Genomic DNA, 11,665 nt, shown 5'->3' with positions numbered 1-11,665 from the left:
AAATCGTACTTATCTTTACAATTTTGAATGGCAGTGCATCACAGTTTCCACAAAAATGTTAAGTAGCAATGTTTTCAACATTGATATTAATAAGAAATGTTCCTTGAGCACTAAATCAGTGTATTAGAATAATTTCTGAAGGATCATGTAACACTGAAGACTGGAGTAATGATGTTAAAAAATTCAGCTTTGCCATCACAGGAATGAATTATATTTTAAAATATATTAAAACTACTCAAATAAATACTTATTTTAAATTTTAATATTTCACAATATTACTGTTTTTACTGTTTGTTTGATCAAATAAATGCAGCATTGCTGAGCATTAGAGTCTTCTGTCAGAAACATTAAAAGAACTTTCTGATATCCTGAGTGATTTTCATTCAGTGGTTGTAATGCATTCCTTTCCCAGCTCAAGCAAGGCAAGTGACACTCCTAAACCAAAAAACCCACCCTGGCTGGCACTGGTGCAATCAGAAACAAAGAAGAAACCAGCACCTCGCCCACCCAGAGGTATAGCCCTACCTCCCTGCACTGGTTCATCTCCGTCTCGAAAGGAGGAGGGATCCAGACCATCCACTCCTCCAAATCCCTTTGATAATGAGAAGGAAGAGGAGCCAGAAACGGATCCTGAAGATCCCCCTGGTCCTGTAGTGGCTAGTCATCCCTGGTATGGGATCACTCAGGCTGCTGAAGCCGCAGGTGGGGACACAAAAAGACAAAGTCCTGCCCCTTCAGAAAGTCCCGTAAGTGTCAGAAGAAAGAAGCGACCAGCACCCAGAGCTCCAAAATCTTCTACATCAGGTTAGTTGTTTACAGTTTCTGACACCATACATTTTGCTTTACGGGGAAGACTGCATTTTAATTGTATCAATGTCTACTAAACTAAACACTTTGCCATGCTTGTTATAGTCAGGTGATGTTACGACAGTGGTTCCTCATAGTCCCAAAAATAGGCTTATGCTATTTCTGCTTTAAGTATGACAAAGCTGCTTGTTTAAAAAAAATTATATATATATATATATATATATATATATATATATATATATATATATATATATATATATATATATATATATATATATATTAAAGGCATAAGTCACCCAAAAATTAAAATTCTGCCATCATTTACTCATCAACTCACCCTCAAGTTGTTTCAAACTTGTATGAATTTCTTTTTTCTGCTGAAAATAAAAGAAGATATATTTGAAGAATATGGCTAGATGGGACCCATTGACTTCCATAGTATGGGGGAAAAATACTATGGAAGTCAATGGGTCCCATCTACTATTTGGTTAGCCATATTCTTCAAATATATCTTCTTTTATTTTCAGCAGAAGAAAGAAATTCATACAAGTTTGAAACAACTGAAACAACAACTTGTGATAAAAATAGGAAAAATTTTAATGCAGTATTCATGCAAGTCACACTAGTGTTATATTGCAGCCCACAGAAATATAGCATTTACATTTAGAGTTAGAATATTGTAATATACTACTAATTATTAATTTAAAATACTTGTAAGTCTGTCCAGTTTACTGAGGACCTTTGTGAGCTCTGGCCCCTATTTGAGAACCACTGTGTTACAGGATATTGTAGTTGTCTAACTACTCACATCTGTATTTTCTGTCATATATTTATTTTTCTGGGTTGTCTCTTTCCTGCTGTTCTTTAGCTTTTCCTTCATCTCAGACTTCCTCTCCTGCTTCTTCTCTAGCTCCGAGCACAGAGAGCCTTTCCTCCTCTTCCTCAGACTACAGTGCTGTCCCCCAGCAACCTGCTGCTAACCAACAGGATCATGTGTTCACCAAGAGTGTATCTGAACCATCAATCAACACTCCTACTTCTGCCCTGACCCCAACAACTGAGCTTCAGCCTCACTGTTCTCCAAACCTTTCTCCTCCACCACCACCACCACCTACCAATACCAGCTCAGCACCCGCCACCCCACAAACCAGTCGCAGTATGAGACCACCTCCATCCCGCCCCTCTGCAGGGTTAAAACTTTCACCCTCTCCACAGACACCCAGCACTCCAGGCAAGGTTAGATTTACTGTCAAGACGTACACTGCTGTTCAAAAGTTTTGAATCATTCGAGACATTTTTATGTTTTTGAAACAAAACATAGCATAGCGTACTTGATCACGGAATACAGTTGTTTAAATTAACTGTCTATTTTGACACGTGTTTTCCTCTGGCATAACTTACATTTTGTCTGTAAATGTTAGAAAGTCCCGCGAGTATTTCCATTTTTGCATATTGACAACAAGCGTTTTGTTAAACTTCACAGACTTCAATGAATGAGCATCATGGGGGTCAAATAGACGGAGCACAGTAGAACTGTCAGGAGCACAATTTGGACTAAAGTACACATTTTGCTAAAATGGGATGTTTTTATGCAGTTTATGTTTATACAGAGAGGAAGTGTAATTTACCTTTTTTGTTGTGACTCGCTAAAGTGTTGGCCAGTAATGACACTTTTTAACTGCTTTAAAATTAGCTGAAAAATGTAACCGCTTTTTAATGTAAAAAATATTTCATTGATAAGTAATGGGGCATTGGAGAAAACAAGGGTGTGTGTCAGATTTCATTACAAGTTTTCACATCTTTGAAATTCTCTTGAATCCAGGAGCTTTCCTTACTTAATTTCTTTGTTCGATATCTTTGTTTCATTGTCTCTCATCACTGTCATCTTCAGCGCACTTGTAAAGAGAATCCATTTAATCGGAAGACGACCACTTCTGTCAGCTCTTTTGTATCCAGACCCCCAAAAGGGCCCCGTCCTGCACGACCTCCTGCTCCTGGACATGGATTTCCTCTCATTAAACGCAAAGTGAGGCACAAGAGACATCCTTTTGTTTTGACTATTTTAAGAAAGGAACTATAACTGTGGCATATATAATTTATAAATACTTGTCCTGTCATCGTATTTGGTAGGTTCAGTCAGACGAGTATATCCCAGTAGAAGACATCCATGTTGAAATGAGTGACCTGGAGAAACGGTTGGATGAACTGGAGCGGAGAGGGGTGGATCTGGAGAAGAGCTTACGAGAATGTTCAAATGGTAAGAGAACCACATGCTGCAGAATGCTATCCAGTGTCCCCTTGGTCCTCAGTGGAGTTTGTGTAGTGTTCCACGCTAAGAGTTTGGCTCGCTTATAACTAAGACATGCTTATAACGCCGAATCTTCCTATATTTGCGATACATCTGCGAGTTGAGGGCGAATCTTCCTATATTTGCGATACATCTGCGAGTTGAGAGAGTTGACTTAAAGTAATTAATCAATGGCATTTTATTGAATTCTTTGTCTGTGCACTCGTTACCATCTTACATATTGTGAACTGTAACTGCACTCAGCCAGGCTATCTAAGGTTTCTTACCTGTAGATCATCTAAACAGAGAAGCAGACAGTTCATGTGGCTTATAGAAGCTAATCATCCTGAGACTGAGCCCCAGACTAAGAACTCCAAACTTGTGCTAATCTTCATTAAAATACACTCTGGTCTATGCAAATTGTCCCATTTCTGGCTCCATTTTTAATTTTATTTTCTGTTGTTTTGTCATTTTAGACGATGAGGAGGAACATCTACTTGTTGACTGGTTTACTCTAATTCATGAAAAACACCTACTGGTACGGAGAGAGGCTGAGCTGGTCTACACGTAAGTGCACTATTGGCATTCATTTAGTCTGCTGCAACATCAATAACAACACGCTATATTAATAAACGTTTAACGTTTAAACGTTTTCAGTGTGTTGCCACCCTTATGTATGATGCAAAATAATCTCCAACAACAGACATTAGAATGCAGGATAGCACTGAAATTTAATCTGATTTTATTCTATAAATGTTTCCCATTTTTATGCACACCATAATTTTAAAGGACAAGTTAGGTATTTTACACTTAAAGCCCTGTTTTAAGATCGTTTCTGATGAAATAGAACGGTTAAGATTAAAATTTGGACATGCTGCTGGCCTGAGAATTTTCGGTTTCTGTTGTTGCACCCCCCCTCCTCCACAATGGTTGCATAGGTGCACTGGAACAATCCTTCCTAAAACGCATTGAACACCCCTGACACCCACCCCTTTTTTTTTTCTGAACTACCACTGGTTGTGAATTGTGCTAAAATAACGTTGCCTTATCTTCTCTGAAAAGCTTTCCACAGATGACATAAACCACACTTTCAATAAACAAAAAAAAGACAAAGCGTGTGTGACGTCACCCATAGACTTTCTGAATAACGGTTTTGAGGCCGTTTATGGGCGGCGCCATCTTTTGAAAATATTGGGAAATCCTAACCCCACCCACCTTCTGGCCAATCCATATATGGGTAAAGGGGCGGGCTTTGTGTGAGACTGAGCCGGCCGGTGGACGCGCCTCTTCAGCCAAGCAGCCTCAGCTATTTGTAACGTTACAAGATCGATTGGCAGACTAGGCTACTTTTTACAGTCTATGGCTGCCTACTACATTCACTGCAAAGCTGCTGAAGAACACTCCAATGTGGCACATATCAGTCTATTCTTATGTTACATTTATTCATTTGGCAGACGCATTTACAGTATTTCAAACGTCAGTTATAACCGGTTATAACCATAGGCATAGACGTAATTTGCGGGTGGGACATGTCCCCACCACTTTTTGCCAGGGTCGATATTGTCCCCACCGGTTTTGAACTTGGACGCGCACTTTAATCCGTTGCGGAGACTCTCTATTCGTTCCGGTGAAATCACAAAGTAAAATGCACACAAACGTGTCCCTGCTTGATATACAACCACTCATAAACATAATCGGTTTTAATGAGAGAGAAAAAAAACAAAAAACTATACGAGTGCGGATTAGAACCCAGAACCTCTGACACGCTTGGCAAATGTTCTGCCACTGGACCATTAAAGTGCATGCATGTAATTGTCGGATTTATGTATTTGTTCACGTGAAAATTCTCACCAACAACGACATATTAGATCTCATTAAACGACAAATTAAACACAATGTACTATTTAAATCGATTGCTGGACATCGGTATGTTAGGTACATCTGATTTATGATTTAGCATTGTATTAGCCCCCCAAAACCCCACCTGTCCCTACCTCGGACGCTAACTTATCTGAGGCGATTTAATGCTAACTTGCAGTGCCACTGCCTACGTGAAATAGTAGTGGAATGTCACTTACCGGAAAAAATGGAGCGAAGTACTCCTACAGTGTCGGTTAGTGCAGTTTATAGCAGAGCAACCCATTTTATGTACGATATTTCAATACAAATGTTCAGAAAGGATACAGAGGTGGTATGATGTGATGTGTTGTGTCAGGTCATGGCCGAGACGTCAAATTTCAGGAATTCCACTCGGCGCAGCCCGTTATCAGCTGTCAATCAAGCTGTCAATCAAAGTTAACCACGCCCTTATTTGTCATACATTTTATATCTAAATACGATCTAAACTAACGAGTTAGAAAAAAATTCACCCCCCTCACAGTTGTCAGGCACTCGTAACCTATCGAAAAATACAATAAAAATACCTGTAAAAACATGAATTTATGCTGTGAAAACGGACATTTTTAACATGGGGTCTATGGATATTTGCTCCCTTTTGGGACCTCCCTCTAGCGGATTTTTGATGTATTGCAGTTTTTCGCACTTCCGGGTAGGCTTCATTTTTCAGATTAGAATGTTGCCGCTTGGTTGAGACAAATCTTGTGCGATGTCCTAAACTGCCTGGATAATCACACAACGTGTGCCGTGGTCCGTTAATGACACGTCCGATTCGCGAACTAACCTTTGAACCGATTCACTTTAATGAATGGTTAAAACAACTGATCGGTCCAACACTGAACTCAAGAGACATAAATCGGAAAAACACTTTACAATAAGGTTCCATTTATTAAAGTCTAGTTAACTACATTAGTTAACATTCTATTAAAGCTGCAGTCGGCAAGTCTGGCAGATTGAGTGGATTTAGGAAAATTTTGAATGTTTACAACTCTCATGCCCCTCCCCCACTATCAACGGATACCCTCCCACCCAGTTCATGCTCGTCAGTGCGTGTGCACCAGATTTTCAGTGAACGCCAGGGCTCTCAAGTGTCACGCATTGAGCGTGACAGTCACTCATTTCGGTCTTTTGTCACGCTCTCCCGCCACACATTGTATTTCTCACGCTGAAAAACTATTTGTAATATATTTAATATGCCGCACCGCCCAAAACTCTGGCCGCGCCGCTCTCACTGTGGAACCGGCATGAATCAAGCGCGTTTCCTCTGGTGTTGTTCGTCGAGCTACACAATAGCCAATCAGAAAATAGCACTATTGTATCTGGGTAAGATTTAACGCAACAACCAATGACAAAAATGTATCCATCCCCCCGTCGGCTGGGTGTCACTCTTACCTGTCTTCAAAACTTGAGAGCCCTGGAACGCGCCCGTCTCATCAGCATCCCAACACCATGGAGTATTTGGAGGTATGCTGTCCTGGCTAATCTACCGTTAGATTGCAATTGCTAACGTCATTTATACTCTAAATGAGCTTACTTGATTTTCCGCCATCACTCTTCGTTACTGCGCGAACTTCCGCGAACTTCAGGCGTGTGCATGTGATTGTAACGTGCGCGAGGGGTGGCGTGTGCCCGATCTGTGATTGACAGTCAGATCTCACACTAGGGCTGTCACTTTTGAGAAAAATCAAATTCGAACGGATATCGAATATCAAGCAATGTATTCGAATATATTCGAATATCTACGAGCCCCGCCCACCCACCAAAAAAAAATAAAAAACACCGTAACGGAGATCACACATTTATTAACAGTCTGACAGTCATTTTTTTTTTGACTTCATGTTTTAAACAGCAGGTTTTCAACTTAATCTATATGAAGTGCCAGTATGCATAGCCAATCACAAAATTAGGCGCTACATGGGGAAAAACTGAAGCGGAACAGCACGGCACAAACAATAACGTGACAACTTAAACAGCAGCAGGAGTAAGGCCTATATAGCCTAGCCAAATTCATTTCCTAATATTGTTTGCTAGAAACACCAATTTATCAACTTGATCTGGATCAAGTGCGGCTCTCCTTTTATTGACGATGTTCTCCGCGGTGGAGAACACGCGCTCGGAGCGCGCACACGTGCCTGGCACACATTTGCGCGTCTTTGCATGGACCCCTATAATCGGATTGACGGCTCAAAAACCTTCATGTAAACACCTTAATCGATCCGATGGTTTACTCCTTTTGTAATCCGATCGAGAGAACATGTAAACACTTGATCGGATTGAAAATCGAAACTAAAAGGACTGCGCATGTGCAATGACGTATTACGCACGGAGCGAGCTGTTCTTTCTGTTGAATAAAGTGTCATACAAATGAGTGTTCCGTTATTTAAAAAATCTCATTTCACTGTGAAGTTAAGCAGGACAACGTCCCACCAGTGCTTGTTTCAGATTCTCATCCACAGACGACTGGTTTTGGGCGCGGGGTTTTACTGCGTGATCAACAAGCAGCACGGCAAATCATGCTCATCGTCTCCAAATCATGACCAGAGACGGATATATATTAAGTCTGCTGTTTAAAACAAATAAAGAACCAATAGAGGAGAATAGTTATGCGCGAACAGAGGCATATTCGTGCAGTGTGCGCATGTCAAAAAATCAATTCCGATTTGAATCTTGTGACATATAACGCGCACATTACTTTATGTATCGTTCATGTAAACACCGTGTTCGGATTCATCAATCGATTGTCCATTTCCAGACACTACTTTTTAGATGAGTTGGGGTAGAAATTGTCCGCTCAGGCTGGCCGTTCTGCGCGTTATATCTTCCATTTTCAAAACAGGGTGGCTATTGGCTATTATTCGCTTGATTTGGTCATGAGCTTACGCTACAATACGTTTAGAGTGCCAGCTACTGGATGAGATGGCAAACAATAAAAAAAAATAAAAAACGGTCTAAATCATAGACGCGCTAAACATGGCATTTTAAAAACCGGTTAGTTTATTTATAGTTCGATTACGGATATTTCACGTCATGTTCGAATGCATATTCGAATATCGAATAAAAAGTGACAGCCCTGTCTCACACCCCCCTGCGCTGATTGGACATGATGAACCGGGAGCTGTGGATTTTTGCAAAACAAATAACAAGCTCCAGGTGGAGTTAGAAGCTCGGGGGGTTTTTTCTAAAACCACTTTATTTATGTTGTTCTGTCAGATTATAGTGTCGATTTCACTGAATATGATCAAAAAAATGTTGCCGACGGCAGCTTTAATATTAGTTTCTATGCAGATTTACTCCATGACAAAACCACCCCAGTCATTCTAGAATGATTCATTCTTTCCAAATAGAGCTATTCAAGTCATCTGGTGAAATTGTTTTTATATCGCAATATATATCGCAGAAAAATAAAATATCGCAATGTCATTTTTTACCAATAATCGCAGGCCATAACAGCAATATTAATATCGGTTATCGGTATCGGCCACAATTTTCACATCGGTGCATCACTATGTTAAACTCACCGAGTGGTCAGGGGTGTTCAAAGCGTTTTAGGAAGGATTGTTCCAGTGCACCTATGCAACCATTGTGGAGGAGGGGGGGTGCAACCACAGAAACCGAAAATTCTCGGGCCAGCAGCATGTGTCCAAATTTTAATCTTAACCGTTCGATTTCATCAGAAACGATCTTAAAACAGGGCTTTAAGTGTAAAATACCTAACTTGTCCTTTAACCTTGACATTCACATTTTATGTACATGTTTAATTAATTTTTAAAATGTATCATTTTAACACTGCCACATTGGTGCCATATTGTAACCCACAGTTTAAGAACCAGGTTCTCAAAGTTCCTGTCCATAGAGCTGTCAATATAATAATAATATATGCAACACCTTGGAGATGGAGGTTGGGTTAAAGTTAAATATGAAAGAAGAATAAATCTGTGTCTGATCACTGTCTGGATTTCAGAGCTAAGCAGCAGAACCTGGAGGAAAGGCAGGCCGATGTGGAATATGAGCTTAGATGTTTACTTAACAAGCCAGGTATGAAACAACACAAAAACAGTGAGAATTTACTGATTGACCATTTCTTGTGAGCAAACCCTCCTCCTTTCTCCTAATAACTGCATTCTTTATTCTATCCCTCCTTTATCTCTCTCCCATCTGCTTATGTCTCTGATAGAGAAAGAATGGGCGGCAGAAGACAAAGACAGGGAAAAGCAATTGATGGCAGAACTTGTCACTATAATTGAGCAGAGGAACCAGATTGTTAACAGCATAGATATGGACAGACAGAGGTAATCGGTCAATGCACATGCACATGCAAGCTTAAGTATCTGTGCTATTTTTTTTCTTAGTTGTTTTTTCTGTAAATTTGATATGAAATAGAAGGTTATTTTGTTATTTGTATCAAGTTTGCATGCTGTTTTGAGGAGTTTGTAATTTCTTATTTAGGGAGGAGGAGGAAGACAAACTAGTAGCTGCTATGCTGAAGAAAAAAGGTCAGTGTTATTTCACTTTTCTCTGACTTACTTTACACCACATCCTGCATTGATTCTTCTATTTCTTTTCTTTTTTTTTGTCAGATTTTCATGGACACGGTGAGCAGAAGAAGAAAGCAGGGAAATTTAAGCCCATGAAGGTTTTGAAGAGACTGAGCACCAAGAATGAAGGAGTAAAGGACAACAGTCCCCGAAAAGAGAACAGTTGAAGAATGGACTGACTGAGGGAGAGAGAGAGAGAGAGAGAGAGAGAGAGAGAGAGAGAGAGAGAGAGAGAGAGAGAGAGAGAGAGAGAGAGAGAGAGAGAGAGAGAGAGAGAGAGAGAGAGAGAGAGAGAGAGAGAGAGAGAGAGAGAGAGAGAGAGAGAGAGAAAAAAGTATCTAAAATATTTACGTATGTCTAATTATTGCTTTTGATTGCATTGCTATAAAACAGAGCCAGTTAAATTTAAGGTAGTAGCAGCTGATATACTACACTACTGCGGTATATAACAGTCAAAACTGAACACAGTCTTGATCAAACTTTTTATGACTATCTCTAGAAAGGCTCAGCCACTATATAATCTTACTATAATCTGTACAATTTGAAGTTACAGAAAGCTGATACTGATTGTGATTGACATGTGATTGAGATGATATTGAGTCCAAAATAACCCTGGGAAAGTTTCACACACATCCTTCTTTTAAACTCATTTTAACAGTCAGAGGAAGCTCAACAGTTTTTAATCCTAATTTAATCTGATTCTCTGAGTTTTTATATATTTATATTTTGCATAGAGGTACTGCTACTTGTATTTCTCTCCACAATGAAGAGTGAAAGAAACTATTTGTAGTTTGACATTTGTAGAAACTTTACAGGCCCCATCCAGCCCTTTCATAAGTAATTATAGAAGTCTTGCTGAGATGAAAGCAGAAATTATTAAGCTTGCAGTTTATATTAGTGCTGGGGAAAATGATATTATGTCGAGATTATTTGTATGGGATTCAGAAGGATGATTATAGATGCATATCAGATTTTATCTGCCTGTGTCCGGTTGCACCAGCTGTGTTTAATAAAAAAAAAGCCTAGTTGCAAATAGGCATTAAATTACAATTTGCGCAGTATTAAATATTTGAGCATTGCACCATAAAATGTAACTACATATTTTAATCTTTAGCAGGGGCGCCGCAAAGCGGGGAAAAGTTAGGACGATTCTAAGAGCCCACACACTTTTAGGGGCCCCAGAGATTGATTTTATTAATTGAACGGGTGCAGTAGTAGGGGCCTTACCTCATATTTTTTCATGGGGCCCAAAATCCCTGGCCGCACCCCTGATCTTTAGTACACTAAAAAATTACAAAAGCCTCCGAATAGGAGTAACGATTGGAAGAAAATAGCAGATTGATTGAATTGCATCAATTAACTTGATGACTTTAAGAAAGAGAACATTGTGAAAAAATTACTTGGATCTCTACAACATGAACCTGATCTGAAAAGTGCACCTCTGTGTGTATCGCTCTGTGCCAAAATAAATGTAATTTGTTTGTTTTTAGTTTTTTTGCATTAGTATTTATGTATTGCTTCTTATTAATTTGTTATTTGTATTTACAATGGTATTTATAATATTATTTATGTAAAAAATTCTTATGTTATTTTGTGATTAAACATTGTATTTAAATGGAAACATTACTTTACCATTAGTTAATTGAGGTAATAATTGAGTTAGAATCAACTTAAATATGATAAACTGAAATTCACTATTGGAACATTGAAGGTAAATTTCATATAATGGGACGATGCATTACTTTACGACCAGCTTACGACTTACTGTCTCCTCCTTTCAGAACAAAATTACAAAAAGTAGAGAATTAGTTACAAACTAACTAAACTAACTAAGCCTCTAGTGTGGAATTTATGTTCCAATGTAAATAAGAACTTACGAACAGCTGGTGCAACCCTTCCCTGGACAATATTTTTATATACACATTAATTTTAAAAGTATGATCAATACTGATTTGTAGACTGATTGGCTAAAAAGGTATTTTGTGGGACAGCCTTTAGATTTAATTGCAGCCTACATTTGTCATGGCATTGTTTTGACAACCTTCTGCAACATCACAACATTTATTTCCATCAAGAGATGCATTAATGTTTGGCTGAGATTGTCTATTGACAGTCAAAACACTCTCTACTCCAGCCCACC

At 39.1% G+C, this 11,665-nt stretch overlaps 1 protein-coding gene across 1 annotated transcript; it reads left to right on the top strand.

The window, feature by feature from the left end:
• The first annotated feature begins 360 nt into the window (after positions 1-360).
• micall1a (MICAL-like 1a) lies at positions 361-9,714 on the top strand. Its single transcript, XM_056245107.1, has 9 exons — positions 361-804; positions 1,676-2,043; positions 2,699-2,833; positions 2,938-3,064; positions 3,571-3,661; positions 8,952-9,025; positions 9,165-9,279; positions 9,437-9,483; positions 9,568-9,714. The coding sequence occupies exons 1-9, from the start codon at positions 396-398 to the stop codon at positions 9,690-9,692; spliced, it is 1,491 nt and encodes a 496-aa protein (XP_056101082.1). The 5' UTR covers positions 361-395; the 3' UTR covers positions 9,693-9,714.
• The last annotated feature ends 1,951 nt before the right edge of the window (positions 9,715-11,665 follow it).

The sequence above is a fragment of the Rhinichthys klamathensis genome, unplaced genomic scaffold (assembly GCF_029890125.1).
Source record: "Rhinichthys klamathensis goyatoka isolate OS25496 unplaced genomic scaffold, OSU_Roscu_1.1 h1tg001378l_1, whole genome shotgun sequence".
NCBI classification, from domain to species: domain Eukaryota; kingdom Metazoa; phylum Chordata; class Actinopteri; order Cypriniformes; family Leuciscidae; genus Rhinichthys; species Rhinichthys klamathensis.
The sequence above is the reverse complement of the archived record's forward strand: the minus strand, read 5'-3'. Positions and strand labels throughout refer to the sequence as shown.